General features: G+C 40.6%; 1 protein-coding gene and 1 pseudogene across 1 annotated transcript in view; one reads left to right on the top strand and one right to left on the bottom strand.

The window, feature by feature from the left end:
* The window catches only part of SCN8A (sodium voltage-gated channel alpha subunit 8), a 203,388-nt gene that overhangs the window by 62,609 nt on the left and 124,765 nt on the right, over positions 1-16,014 (bottom strand). Inside the window, exons 13-14 of the mRNA XM_019623876.1 lie at positions 8,373-8,505; positions 1,458-1,696 (exon numbers count right to left, since the gene is read on the bottom strand). Of these exons, the coding sequence (XP_019479421.1) occupies positions 1,458-1,696; positions 8,373-8,505 (372 nt within the window). The remainder of the gene's footprint in view (positions 1-1,457; positions 1,697-8,372; positions 8,506-16,014) is intronic.
* LOC109371417 (10 kDa heat shock protein, mitochondrial pseudogene) lies at positions 9,256-9,617 on the top strand (annotated as a pseudogene).

Below are 16,014 nucleotides of genomic sequence, written 5' to 3'. Positions count from 1 at the left end.
ACCACAACCACTATCAACAGCAAAATTGATCAAGTCATATTTCTCCATACGTCACCAGTGGCTAATAAAATATAGCTTACCCGGTATATCTCTATAGGATATTGTTGTCGATTGGCTCAAAATGCAGCTTGATGGCCAAGCCCCTGGGTCAGCCCAACACTCAGTAAGCCCACCCTCAGGCACCCTTCAGAGCCAGCTGGCAGCTCTCCTGGACAGCCTGTGGGAGTGCCCTGTGTCAAGATTGTGGGTCTTCATTACATCAAAGCAGTGAGCCTGAAGCACGTCACTGACCCAGACATGCAGACTGGAAAGACTACGGAGTCATCCTGGATGTGTGCCTGGGAACACAGTAGCCCACAAGGACTAGCCAGACAAAGGATCCCTCTGCCATATGTGTTTTTAGAGTCAGAACTCAAAATATTAAACTTTAATAGTGTGTTGGGACTTAAGGCAGAAACTGTGCATGTGAGTGTATATGTGTGTGTGGGGGGGTAGAGTAAGAGGTAGGGAGACTGGGGGAGAGGGAGAGACAGTGTGAGGGAGGGAGGGAGAGAGGGAAGGAAGAGGGAGAAAAACCAAACATCAGGCCGAGATCATGCTCAAATTGAATGGGAACAATTAGATCTGACATGCCTGTGGTGCAACTCCTAAGGAATAATGAGGCCCAGATGACCTAGAGGGTTCTTTCCAATTAACTGTTTACTATCTATCAAAATTAAACAACTCCTGAGTTTTGGAACTTAATAAGTAAAACAGATAATCACCAAATCACAACTACTTGACTTCAAAGTACATTATGTAACCAATTTTTTTTAAAGTGCATATTTCTCTTCTAAATAATATCATACATTAAATATATGACTTAAGCGAACATTAAAATAAATTTGGCACAGATCAACGAATGGTGGAAACTGGAAGATAGCCCGGAAGTTGGACTGGAGAGGGAAAACAGCCTAGAGCTAAAAATTTACCAGAGACAGTCCCCATATGGATTAGTAACATGACAGTGCAGGCAAATGTATAGTTACATTTCATGAACTAAAACGGCTCACTTATTTTGTGGTGGTTGTCACTAAAGGTGAAAGGGGAAGTGATTTGCTAGAGCACTGCAGGAATTAATGTGAGAAACAGAATGAGAAAAAAAAAATAATCAGAAGTCCTTGGCTCAGGCTGCTGAAACCAACCCACTGCACCATGCCTCCCATTCTGTCACCATGGTTGGTTTCCTGCCAACAGCTCCTAAATGACATCTTCTAAGTTCTGCAGAAAGAGGAAACAGCCAAGGGATCACAACAGCGAGCAGAAGCGGCTGGGGCCGCAGCATATGTGGAAGCATTTGTCTTCTAATGAACTATTACTTTCTTTTCAACTTGACTCTAGCTTTCAGTATCAAAGAAGGTGTCCTACAGGCAAAACACGTTCAGGTCACAAAATCAGAAGATGGTGCTCTATCTTACCAGATTTCCTACGGACAAGACATGTTCAAATTGTGGCGTCATAGGATGGTGCTCCATTGCCATAAACAGTGTATTCAGGACAATGCAGATGGTGATGGCCAAGTCCACAAAAGGGTCCATAACAATCAAGTTCACAATCTCTTTCAGCTTTATCCAATAGGGGTGACACTCCCAGATGAGGAAAGTATTGGCAAATTTATACCAGCATGGTGGGCATTTTCTCTGAGACTCTTCCAGCTCTGTAGTGAGTAAAGAACAAAGGTGACCCCTCAATCACATCAAGAAAACAGAAGGGATAATTACAAATCCTCATTGGGGCATTACCACTGTTATTAACATGGAAATCAAGGTGGCGTGAGTGCTGACTTTCCCTCTTTTCCCCTTCTCTCAAAGGGAGAGAGGAGGCGTGCTCAGCACCAGGTCACTTCCCAGTTAATAAGGATCTAGTTATAAACAAAACTCAAGCCATCCGTTTTGGGAGCACAGCATAGTGGTTAGGAGCTTAGCTTTTGGAGTCTGACTCCCAGGTTCAACTGGCTTCCACACTCACAAGCTGTGTGATCTCAGGCAAAGTAGGACTCCTCTGTGCCTCAGTTGCCGCATCTGAAATGGCACTTACCGGGTACGTCGCAGGTTATAGAACTAAGCTCATACTCATCCATTCATTAAGGATTAAATGAGCTGATGTATGTAAAGCAGATGGCACAGTGCCTGGCATAAGGTAAGTCCTCAATAAAAGGTATTATATTATACATTGTATCATTAACTTATTATCAGAGAAGCAGTCGAAAGCACAGACTCCGAAGCCAGACATAGCTGGGTGCAAATACCGGCTCAGACGCTTGCTCCCTGGGGGACCTTGAGCAAGTAATTTCAATTTCCTGTGAGAATTAAATGAGCTAAAAAATAGATCAAGTGCCTCAGAACACCCTAGCGTACAGTAAGTGCTACAGAAATATTTGCTATTATTATTATCTTTACAGCAGAATCAGTGTCGTCAACCAAGCCATGTGGAATGTATCTCGTATGTTCCCAAAGAAGTACAAATCAGTGAGTTTATAATTCCCAATTCAGTTATGAATGTAAGTCCCATTTCCAGTTCTCCCTTCCTTCCTCTTTCTCGTCTCTCCTCCCTCTACCTTTCTCCTTCTCTCTTGCCGTCTCCCACTTTTGTCCTTTCCTTCTCTCCTTATCTGCTTCCTCTCTCCTTTCCTCAGTCTTGTTCTTCTTTCCCTTTTCTTTCTCTCCTGATTTTGTCTTATACTCTCAGTCTCTTTTTGTCTCTTTTAGAAGCAGAACCTGTTTTGTTTGTTTTTATTTTCCAAATAAGATTTCATGTAAGCGCCAATATACAAAATAGATAAACCAGGAATTGCTCTAGTTAAGGCAGGAAAAAGAGCTTGGAGCTCAGTCCAATTCATTTCTTCCTTTCCTAACGTAGTTCCCAGAATCCTAGGGCTCTGATAAACACAGACTGAAAATCACTGTGCTAGATAATCTCTAAGGTCGTTTACAAAGCAAAGTCTAAAAAGGATGATTAGACAGTCAAGGCAGAGAATCATTCGGCTAGCAGCTACAACCATGTAGGTATGAGGCCCTAGGAAACAAAGCTCTCCTCAAATTGAGTATGAATATACTAACTAGGATTACGGAAGTCCAAGGACTTTGACCTAAGAGAATGGCCTTTAAGAGGTGTAACCTGGCAAACCTGTCAGCACGATAATCCTTATAGGCAAGGTATTGTTCTACAGGGTTGGCTATAACTGCATCCCCCTCCACCCAATTCTGTTGACAAAACCAAATCATTCAGGGAATAAAGGCAAGTTTTCCAACATTTCACTAAGAACAAGATGGCTGCCTTCAATTAATCTACTTCCCTTTTGCCAATCAGCTGGATGGTGCCCATGGTGATGGCTTTATTTTAGATGGGGTGCTTTGGTTGGGTTTCTGATTGGCTCCCTGGTTGCTAAGAAAATGGTTGCCTTGGTTTTTCAGATTTAAGGGCCACTGTAAGCGCCATGTGGGAGTCTGCGTGGGAAAGGAAGTCTGTGAAGAAAATTTGCTTTGGCTTCTTCCTCATAGAACTCCCTCCCTTCCCAAGGTAAATTTAGTATTCTTCCCCAAAAAAGAAAATGAAAAGGTTCTCTTATTTCCATAAATTCTTGTAGTACATATTTGGAAATCTGGTTCCGTTCCTTTTTTAATCTCCTCCCTTCTCCAAATGTCTGCTGCTCACCGGCACGTGGAGGTTGAAGCAGCTACTGTTCACGTTTCTGACAGTTGACACAATTGTTATGTTTTACAATGAGCTAGGCTCCAAGTCTTTGCCAGACAGTAAAGAGGGGTTTTCCTACCCTATGGGGCACCAAGAAGATTCCTAGAGGGAAAGATACGAGGTATCTCTCATCCACATTTTCTGAGGAGGAAATATTCTCTGGATCTTTTCTGTTCTACCAAAAGGAAGACAATGTGGAACCTTAGCAGCTAGAAAAGATCAATCACGTGAATAAGTAAGTCTATAAAGTAGCTCATAACTTTGCAATCTTACTGGCCCCACATGTCTGGAATGGAGGAAGTATCTGGTCTGGGGGAATGGGTTAACATATGGGGGTGAGATGCCCAAAGGTTTGTGGGGTTTCCCTTACTTTGCTCCTGGACATGTTCAGAGAGGGTACTGTGGGTCTCAACTTCAGAAGTACTGGAAATTGTTTTCAGAGATGGCCTCATATTTCCACCAAGATGGTGGCGTTAGCTGATCATGAGGTTTCTGAAGGCAAGGGCTTCTCTCAGTTCAGTTAAAAACTTTTAAGCACTTAAAATTTGCGAGGCACTAGGAATACACTGATGAACAAGAGTCCCCACCCTCAGAGCTTACAGCTGCACCAGGAAGGCAGATACCAGAGAACTGTACTGACACTTGATGTTTGTCAGCTATATAAAAGAATGAATAAATTGCGGCAGCAATGGTTATAGCCAGTTGCCTCTACAGGGGAGGGTTTTTGTAAAATTAATTAATTAATTAATTTTTTTAGTGTTAGTTTTAGGTGTACAGAACAATGCAATAGTTATCCTTTTTACCCTTCACACAGAAGCAACCCCCCTTCCCCATCTACTGCCCTCCCACCCCCGATATCATACTTATCTATTACAATCCCATTGACTCCATTCCCACACTCTACTCCACGTTATGTGACTATATGCATATATAATTATAGTTGACATACAATGTTATTCGACATCAGCTTCAGAAATACAGTGCGGTGGTCAGGCCTCTACACCGACTATGAAGTGGTCTCCCTAACAAGACATGAATCCATCTGGCCCTACAGGGGAGTTTTTGAAACTGTTTAATCTGAGAATCAATAATACCAAGTGCCTTCATTACTTCCTCACTCTTACTTCACTAACTCTTTCCCCTTTTCCCACAGCTTTATGGCCAGGAAGTGACACCATACTACTCTTTGCCTACACCCCACCCCCAGTCCTCTGAAATAGCCCCAAAACTGATGGCTTTGCTCACTGTGAATTCTGCTGAGTTTGCTGGATCCTGGTGAGCATGTTTGCAACAGGATAGGGGTGAGGCAGAGAACACAGGACTTTCTCATTATTTATAGTATTCTGGAATTTTCCACTGTGGTTTCTAAGCCATTAAGTAGGTAGGAGCCTGCTTCTTTGGTTTTAAATAATAATAATGTTAATCTTTGGATTAAAATAATGTCAGTTTCCTAACTGCGGGTCTGAGAAGCAGCAGTAACAATTGCTCCCTCAATTCTGGCTTTTCCTGTTGTAGTGATCATTAAATCCAGAGGGACCAGGGGTTAAATAGGATGGATCTCTCTTCATGGCTTTTAATTCCCTCTCATGTTTTTCAGCTCCAGCCACTCAGCGCTCTTTGCTTACAGCACTTCTGTCTCATCAGTTTTAACAAAGGAAGTTAAACACTAGGAGAAGGGATAGAAGGCAGGAAAAGGCATGAAAGGTACCGGCAATGTGAACATGAGGGCTTAGAAAAGGGGGAAAGAAGTGGAATGGCTTCCCACTCAGGAACACAACTGCAGCTGTCTCTCTCTCCCCTGAGCTTCCCTTGCATCTTTTTTTTTACGTGCGTGCTGCTTGGCAGAGGGTAGAGAATGAAAGCAGGACAGAAAGGGAAAGAAGAGAACAGGGAGAAGAGGAAGAAAAGGGAATAGAGAAAGATAGTAACACTCCACTGGTTTATCACCAACTCAGTAGAAGGATGGAAGCACTAGGCCTCTAGAAGGAATCCTGCAGCACAGCACCAATCCCACCATTCCAAGCACAGCAAAATTCAGTGCAACAAACATTTTTTGAGCAAATATATTTGCCATACCCCTGTGTTAGGTCACTGAGGTAATCAACAAATAGCTGTTGCACTGTACTGATAGTTCTCCTGTTCTGATGTCTTTGCCAATAATAAAATATGCCTGTTGTTAGTTTGCTTTCTCAACTGCCATAGATAATCACAGAAATCTTATATTGGTCTCCAAGTGAAGAATAAAACTAGCCAAAGTTCTTAAAATATTGTAGTATTTTTTATCTTGGAATTCTTATGATCTGCAGCTATTTAACTGCAATCTCAAAGTACAAGCTATAGGGCTTAAAGATGTTCTATCAGACAAGACCCTCTATGGGACTGAAAGAAAACAGGAATAACTAAAGTTGTTCAGGTAGTTGAAAGCAGTTGTTCAATATTCTTTTTACTTGCTACATTCTCCAGATTAGTCTAGGTCAAGTGTAACTCCTTGCCCATATATACGGATGTAAACGCTCCAAGGGAGTTTCTTTCTAGGGATTCTCCCTTCACCACAGACACCCCTATCCAACACGCGCGTGCGTGCGCGCGCGCGCACACACACACACACACACACACACACACACACACACAGAGCAGAAGTGGTGTTGGGCCTAGATGATTTAAAAAATAAGTTGTCCCAAGGACACCAGGGTAATTTTGAGTCTCTCTATCTCAGGAACTGGTTACTGTTAGGTTAGCCTGGGTATCTGAATTCTGAGGAACACCAATTTGAGACCTGAAGGATAACCTGGATCTGAGTGGATAAAGAAGTTGTAGTACATATACACAATGGACTATTACGCAGCCAGAAAAAGAATGAAATCTTACCATATGCAACAACATGGATGGGCCTAGGGGATATTAAGCTAAGTGAAATAAGCCAGACAGAGAAAGTCAAATACCATATGAATTCATGTATGTGTGGAATCTAAAAAACAAAATAAACGAACAAATAAAACAAAAACAAACTCATAGATAAAGAGAACAAATTGATGGCTGCCAGAGAGGAGAGAAGTTGGGGGATGGGTGAAAAAGGTGAAGGGATTAAGAAGTACAAATTGGCAGCTATAGAAACAGTCATGGGGATGTAAAGCACAGCACAGGGACTAGACAGTCAATAATATTGTAATAACTATGTATGGTGTTAGGTGGGCACTAGACTTACTGGGGTTGTAAGTTATATAACTGTCTAATCATTATCTTGTATCCCAGTAATGAATATATTGTAAGTCAACTGTAATTGACAGAAAGACAAGAATAGTTTGGATCTATAATGGGACAACTCAGCTAAATCAACATGAATCAAATGAAGAAGATTCGTGCAGAATCAATCAGAACCTGGTGAAAGAAAACTTCGTCCCTGAATCTACCTCCAAAGAACACGAGAGGAGCCCGGAAAGCAAGAGGACCACAAATGGACAGAAAGCTGACACTTGCTGGGGAAAATCCTCAGATGTTTGCCTGCATGTCAGGCTATCATGGAGGAGCTGCTTAATGTGAGTGCAGGCACTGCCAGCGGCATGGCTGCAGACATGCGATGACTCAACAGCGGCTGCTCTTGTCCTGCGGCACAGAGCGCCACAGGAAGAGGGGCCTCAGCTTACCTATCCACACGTCGGATATATTTATGGATATGTGGGGGTGTTTGAAGACAGGCAGAATTAAGAGCAATCAAAATGCACAGCAGGGCTGGCCGAGTGGCGCGTTGGTTAAGAGTTGGCTTGGGACGCAGCTCTGAGCAGCAGGGCCCCGGTTCGGATCCCACATGAGGGTCAGTGACACTACAGCTAAGATGGTGAACAACAGCTCGACCTGGAGCTGGGCTGCCATGAGTCGCTGGCGATGGTGTAGGCTGCAGCCCCTGTTGCAATGGGTTGCCACGGGCTACCGTGTGTGGCCGGCAGCCGGTGTGAGCGGCCAGCAGCCGCAGTGAGCGGCCGTCCAGAGGCCGGCAACTGATCTGCCTCGCCCGGGAAGAGCACAATGATAATACCAACATGGGCCAGTGAAGTGACATCCTCCACAACTAGACTGAAGAACAAAAGGACAGCAACTTGTCTGTTCCCCTTCCCCCAATTCCCCAGCGCTGTTCCCCTCCCTCAATTCCCCAATAAAATCTTAAAAAAAAAAAAAGAGCTCTATTAAAAAAAAATGCACTGCATACTCAATCCTTAAGGGAAAACAAAAAGGGTTTAAGTAGCTAAAAAGGAAAAGAGGTAGGTACGTTTTGGGGTAGAGGGCATGAGGGGGACTCCACCATCTCGTATGTTCACAGTTCTTCAGTCTGCATTCCTTTATGCCTCACAGCACCCCACTGGCTCCACAGGACGACGATTCCAGAGACTCCTTCAGATCCTCACCCATGCGTCATCCCTTCACACTTCTTACCTATGTGTGTACAATGCTGGCAACAGCTTTGAAGGCCTTATTGGATTTTCTGCATGCAGATTTGGGGTGCTGGTTTCTAGAACCAGTAGACTCTACTCCTAAAGCTCAGAGACAATTTTTGCAAAACTCAAACTAAGTGACAGGGATTATATTTATCATGCACACATATATTTGTAACTCAGCAGCTTGGACTGACATCACAGGGCACATACCTTCTACTAGTGTATTTGTAACAACACTCAGGATACTGTTGATCCTGTCCTTCCGTCCATAGGAGGCCAGTTGGTCCATGGAAACTAAGAGAGATCCAGGGCCTTTCTTCTTAATTTCCACTTCAGTTGTACCCTGAAAAAAAAAAAAAAGCAAATGGGGTCAGTAAAGTCTTATAAACGTGAAGACTGGGCCTTATTGGATCGATATGCCAGAGTACGAGCAAGAAGACATGCTCCCCCTTACATCTTTTTACTTTGATCCTACAGTCCTATTCACCCTAAGAAGTAGACTGAAACAAGCTGGCCATGGGTCATCCTTAGTTCTACAGATGACAAGACCAAGTCATTTAAGTTTGTACAAATCTACGATGAACCCAACAGTCTGGCTGGGACCCAAACACCTCATCTGCTCAATTCCAAACACAGAGTAAAAAGACCAGGTCCCATGGGGCAATACCAGCAGAAGTAGGCCCTGAGTTTTCCTTTCCTAGTCCCGTGCCCACAGCATTTGACTAGAATTGGACTACATGATAAAATAAGTCAATTGACCCCTATTTGGAATTTCATTAAGGGCCAAGTCCCTGATCACACTGAGTGTTATAGACATTGTTTCCTCCATGTGTAGTAAGAGGGCAGAGACAGTCACCATCAATCAAAGGACAGGGAAGAGATACGTTTGTATGAAGCTAGAGAGGTATCTGTCTGATCAGCACCAGAATGATCCTACCTGTTTTGAGAATAAAACAATTATCTCTGGAGAGCTGTATCAGAAAGCCTTTCCATCCTTACATATGTTTGAATTTTAAGACCCATATAGAAGATTGCAGGTTTTTCCTTGGGGTCGCAGTGTGAGAGCAGAGTACGAATTGCTGATGCCAGAGTCATGGCAGGATAGGCATTTACAAAGTTTCTCCCTCTCTTTGATTATTAGTTGAAAGCAGTGCTATGGAAACTGTAACCAACGGAGGCATTATCTTCCAGAAAAATATCAAGGAAAAGTATTGCAAGCAACAGTAGTATCAGGCTGTTGGATCAGGCTCTTAAGGAAAGGGCAGCGAGAGTCCATCAGTCAGTGTGAAAGTTAGAGATAAAGTTCTTCCAGAATATGGAGGCATCAAAGTAGTTCTAGACGACAAGGGTTACTTCTTATTTAGAGATGGTGGCTTCTTGGAAAGGATGTAGGCTGAAATAAGTCACTATTGACATGGCATCACGTGAAGCTGCCCCTTCCACTGAAGTTGTGAAATCTCATCATGTAAATAAATTCCATGTCTCTCTTTTGTAATAAACTAATGAATCCAAAGTAATGGCATCCAGTGTCTCTTAAAATTTAGTTCCACTGTACTGATGTAAACATTTCCAAATAAAAATATATCAAAAAAGGAACCATATAGAAGCAGCGTTCTGGCAGATTATAATTTATCACAATGTTTCATCAGACTTTCACTGATGAAGACATTTGGTTCACCAAAGGGTTTTGTTTGTTTGTCAGGGCTACAGAAGAAATAAAAAGGGAAAAGAACTATTTCCTTGGGAATTCCTGCATTACTACACAAACATATGTATATGTAAGAATGACTTGTTGACCATTACCTCAGGTCATGATAAGGTAGATTTCTTTGAGAAGCCACTTTTGGTTACAATTCCTGATATTCATGATATTTAATAAATCAGATAAATCACTACATTTCAAAAATAACAATCATCTAAAAATGAACACAGAAAGGCCCCATTCAATGGATACTCTTATTTCTGCCACTTATTGAATCTAGATTTTTACTGAGTTGTCCTTCTGAAAAATCTACAGTACATGGTAGATAATCTTCACAATGTTCACCTCTAATTTACTGTAAGATCTAGTGGGCTGGCTATACCTCAGAAAGGATGAAATCACATTTACTGTAGCTTTGGTACTAAGTATACCTTACTGTTTTCTGGGCTTTCTGGATACAAGATATAAATTGTCTAGGCTTTAATAACATTAAGTTTAAAAAAACCAAAATTAATGAAAATGCTGTTTAAAGAACCTAGTCTGATTATGAGATTATCATTTCGTGACACCTATTTGAAAGCTAAAATAATTTTTAGCTTGGGTTAAAAAAAATCTGCATAAAGAAAAACTCACCCCCAAACTTAACATTAAGATGGAAAAATTATTATTTACATCTTTCTACGTAAAATGAAAGTAAACTATAGCAAGGATATGTGGAGATAACCTCTATAACGTTAAAATTTGTTCCATAATTAAGATATAGAATATATCTTAAGTTTCAAAAAGAAATAAATGAAAGAAGACACCAAGAAATGAAAATTTCAAAACCCATATTTAGGGAATTTTAGAGGGTTAAAAGAGAAATTCCTTATGTTATTTTTTTATGCAGGCAAGAACATTTAGCATAGATCCAAATAATTGGTTCCATCAAAAAGTCTGATGTAACAAAAAGATATCCAGGAAAATCCCCCATATATTTACATTTATAAATTAAACAAGACTTATAAAAATCCATGGATCAAAGATGAAATCACAATGTAAATTAGAAAATACTTTATGGAACTCTCCAGCATGGAAGTAATGAAAGAGGCGTCACCATCCCAAGAAAGATATCAAGCCAGCCAAGGACCTGTGGCTTCTGTTCAGGAAAGAAGCCAAGACACGGACAATGCACAGCCAGGAATCCATCATTCAGCTGCAGAAGGCAGGCTTGTCCCGCAAGCACACTGAGGGACTAGAGGGGTTAAAGGTCATGTCTGTAGACCTGGCATCTCTCTACAGGGATAGCACCACCAGCATCCCTGAGGAGAACAAGGACCTGGCTCCTGTCCCTCCGCCAGGGGCTCCGGCTCTGCTCTGCCAAACTGGGACTGACAAGAAGTCAGAGGCCACCACCTCTCCATCGGATGGAGCCTCGCTGAAGAGTCCCACTCCCTCTGCCACCTGGATCACACCAGTCATTTCTCCAAAGACTTCCTGAAGACCATCTGTTACACCCCCTACCTTATCTTCCATGAGTTCCAACCTGACCCAGAGCTCTAGCAGTGACAGCATCCACAGCGTCCGTAGGAAGCCAGGGCTGGTGAAATAGCAGAGGCCATGATCTAGATTTAGCTCTGGCTGGTGGGCCTTACCTTCCCCCATTCAAGCACTCACACTCTCTTGCCAAGCTCAGAAGTCTCAACTTCTCAACGGAAGACCTGACCAGTGAGGCTGACGTGTCCACCATTGCCAACTTCCAGGATGCCAAGTTGAGGGAAGTTTCCTTCCTACACGAGCCCCAGGCAACCCCAAGGAACCCAGCAGTCACCTCTAAACAGTCAGGGAAATATATTCCAGACAGCTTGAAAAGGCCCTCGTGGATAAGCAAAAAGCTGACTCCCCTTTAATTGATCGAAGATCCTTCTCTTAGTTTCACTGTGGATTTGTCAGCCCCTCAGTCTGATTTCTCTTAAACAACTGCCATTCTCCTAACTCTTCCATAGGGAGGAGGAGAAGAAACAAACACGTTGCCCCTGAAGAAAGGGGAGTGTCAGTTGTGTGGCTGGGGGAACCAGAAGCTGTCTGCCAGGTGACTCTGAGCTCAAGTCATGTTTTCAAGAATCATGTCTTAAGAAGAGCATATATAGATATGTACACACATCAAAAATACTCCATTTGCAACATGCAAACGAACAGTTGTAGTGATGGCACTGTCACCGTGGCGCATGTTCCTAGCTCATTTAGGCCCTTGTGGGAAAACTCTTGGATGGCAATGTAAGTCCTACCTCTATTTAAAAAAAAAAAAAAAAAAGGAAAAAACTCTGATGATAATGAAAATGCAATACATAACGATTTATGGGATGCAGCTAAAGCAATGGTCAGAAAAAATTTTATAGTCTGAAATGCTTATACTAGAAAATAGAAAAAGGGCCGGACGAATGACTCAGTTGGTTAAGAGCGTGAGCTCTGAGCAACAGGGTCGCCAGTTCGATTCCCACATGGGACAGTGAGCTGTGCCTGAGCTGAGCTGCCAACAGGTGGCAGGATGGTTCAGCTGGTGAGAGCACGTGCTCCTAACAACAAGATTGCCAGTTCGACTCCCACATGCGATGGTGGGCTACGCCCATCTGCAACTAAGATTGAACACGGCACCTTGAGCTGAGCAGCTGCAAGCTGACAGGCGGCCGGATGGTGACTGGACTTGGAGCTGAGCTAGCTGTGCCCTCCACAACTAAGACTGAAGGACAACAACCTGGCTGTTCCCCTTCCTCAATTCCCCAACACTGTTCCCCTTCCCCAATTCCCCAATAACATCTTTAAAAAAAGAAAAGAAAAAATATATAAAATCAATGCTCTAAATTTCCATCATAAGAAACTAAAAAAAGAAGATCAAATTAAACCCTAAGTAAGTAGATGAAAGGAAATAATAAAAATAGGGGCAGAAATTAATGAATTAGTAAATGAATAAAGAATACACAATCAAAGAAGTGAAATACTGTTTTCTAAAAATAAAATTGATAATTCCCCTAGCAAGACTGATCAAGAAAAAATAAGTAAATACAATTTATAATTTTCAGTAATGAAAATATTTGCAGAAGAATAATACCAATCTTATTCAAATTCTTTCAGAAAACAGGGGATAAGGGAATACTTCTCAACTTGTTTTATAAAGCTAATCTTCATACTAAACCTGACAAAAACATTACAAGAAAAGAAAATTAGAGACCAATAGCCCTTATGAACAGAGATGTGAAATTCTTAACAAAATATGAGCAAATAGAATCCAGCAATATATACAAAGGATAATACATCATGACCAACTGGGTTTATCTGAGGAAAGCAACGTTAGTTTAACACTATGCAAAAAGTCAATGTTGTTCATCACATTAACTGTATAAAGGAGAAAAACCACATGATTATCTCACTGATGCAGAAAAAGAACATTCAACAAAATTCAACACTTCTACATAATACATTTCTCAGCAAGCCAGAAATACAATGTAGCGGCTTTGATTTGACAAAGAACATCTATGAAACCTACAGCCAACATTAGACTTCTAGGTAAAATATTAAATCTTCTTCCTCTAATACTGGAAACAAGAAAGCATATCTGCTTTCATCACTTCTATTCAATTTCATATCTGAAGTCCTAGCTGGTGCAATAAAACAAGAAAAATAAATAAAAGGTATAAAGATTGAAATTGTTGCTATTCACAGAAAATATTATTGTGCATGTAGAAAACCCTATAGAATTTACCAAAACAAAATATAACAAAACAAACAAAAAAACTCCCCCAAACCTAACAGAATCAATGTTAATTTATCAAGGTCACAAGATACAAGGTCAGTACACAAAAATCAACTGTATTTCTATGAAAATAAAAATTTTTAAATTACATCTTTTACAACAGTATAAAAAATATAAAATATGAAGGAATAAATCTAATGAAAGATGTGCAAAACTCCCACTATAAACTATAAAATTCTGCTGAGAAACTTGAGAAGACTTAAATAAATGAAGAAATATACCATATTCATAGATTGGCAGACTCAATATAATTAAGATGCCCATTCTTTCCAAATTGACCTACAAATTCAGTGCTATTACTATAAAAATTCTAGGCTTTTTGGGAAGAAATTGACAAGATGATTCTAAAATATATAAAATCATGCAAAGAATCTAGAATAGGAAAATCTTTAAGAAAAAGATCTAGAATAGCAAAAACTCTCTTAAAAGATTATTAATATTTAAAATTATTTTTTGTTTGAAGGGCTTACAGTATCTCATTTCAAGACTTATAAAGTTACAATAATTAAGACAAATGTAGTAGTGGTATAATCGTAGACAAATACATCAAGAGACTAGAATAGAATCCAGAAAAAGACCCACACATGTACTACATCAACTGATTTTGACCAAGGTGCCAGGTCAATTCAGTGGAGAAAGGAAAGTCTTTTAACAAATGGTGCTATAAAACTGGATATGCACCTAGGTTGACTCCTATCTAGTTTCATACACAAAAATTAAGTTGAGATAAATCAGAGACCTGAATGTAAAACCCAGAATCGTGAAGCTTATTGAAGGAAAACAGCTTCACGATCTCAGGGATCAGCAAAGATTTCTTGGATAGATGCAAAAAAACAAAAACAAAAAACATCATAAAAGGGGAAAAAACTGACAATATTGGACTTCATCAACATTAAAAATTTACATATCTGATAAAGGACTTGTATCCTATAACATAAAAAACTGACACATCAATAAGAAAAAGAACAACTAAGTTAAAAATGGGCAAAAAAATTGAATAGGCAATTAACAAAAGGAGATACAAGAAGCCAATAATCACATGAAAAGATGCTCATCATTAATTATAACAAAAATGCAAATTAAAAGCACAGTCAGGTAACATTTTATACTCACTAAAATGCTAAAGTCAAAGACAAACACTATCAAACACTGGCTAGGGTGTGGAGCAACTGAAACTCTAATATATTGTTGGTGGGAGTATAAAGAAAACGATGTAACTATTTTGGAGAGCTGTTTGGCAGTTTCTTATAGAGTTAAACATAACAATTACCATATGACCTAAGAATTTCACTGTGAAGTATTTATCCAATATAAATGAAAACAATTATTTACAAAAAAATGTTGTATAAGAATGTTCTCGGCAAGCTTATTCATGCTACTGAAAACTGGAAACAACCTGAATATCCATCAACAGGAAAATGGGTAAATAAATTGGAGTGTATTTATCTAATAAAATACCACTCATCAGTAACAAGGAATGAACTACTGATACACAAAACAACATGAATGTATCTCCAAAGCATCTTGTTGAGTGAAAGAAGCCAAATAAAAAAACTCATATTTTATGAGTTCACAAGAATGAAAGAAAACAAATCTATGGTGATACAAGTCAATAGTGGTTGCCTGGAAGGGGAAGGGGACTGATGAGAAAGGTATGAGGGTACTTTCTGGGAGAATCTTGTGGTAAAGAGGGGTTTAGGGGACAATCCTCAACTGGTCAGAGAGCTCCTTCTCCATCTTGGCTTTTACCCACAACTTTGGTATCTCTTGGGTGAGGGTTACCCAGTGTGCTACTGCAATACTGACGACACAGGGGAATTCCTTTGAAAAGGAATATGGAATGCAGAGTGTATTAAGTATGTATAAAATGTATCTGTATTGTGGAAATAAACAAAGGTCAACTAAATGAGAAAAGCAAAGGCTATTTATTCTGAGCTTGACATGTGTTGAGGGAGTCAGCCAATACCACATGGGTTTTCATAGAGACTCAAAAGCAGGCAGAGGAGTGGGAAAGCTTTATAGTGGGAAGAAAGAGGGCTGTTGGCATGCGGAAGCTGAAGCCCAGTTAACAAGAAGCAGGGCGTCCTATGTCATTGTTAGGGGTGCCTATTTGGCTTTCTCTTGTTGGTTGGTCCTATGCTGGAAGCAGGGACAAAAAGTATGGAAGTTGTCAGTTATTAATCAAGCCCTGGTTATATTTGGGCTGATAGTTACTGAAGTTATTGTTTAGATTTCTGGATTGTCACTAGAGACAGCGATTTGGCTTTCTGCAAGTTTGACTTCCAGCAGGTTGGCTTCCTGGGTTCTTTATTGTAGATAAGGGGGTTGGTTTCTTGGGCAGGTTGTGGGGGAAAGTTCTA

Source organism: Hipposideros armiger, unplaced genomic scaffold (genome assembly GCF_001890085.2).
Source record: "Hipposideros armiger isolate ML-2016 unplaced genomic scaffold, ASM189008v1 scaffold_569, whole genome shotgun sequence".
Classification (NCBI taxonomy): Eukaryota; Metazoa; Chordata; class Mammalia; order Chiroptera; family Hipposideridae; genus Hipposideros; species Hipposideros armiger.
Note: the sequence above shows the minus strand (reverse complement) of the source record. Positions and strands in the feature narration are given on the sequence as shown.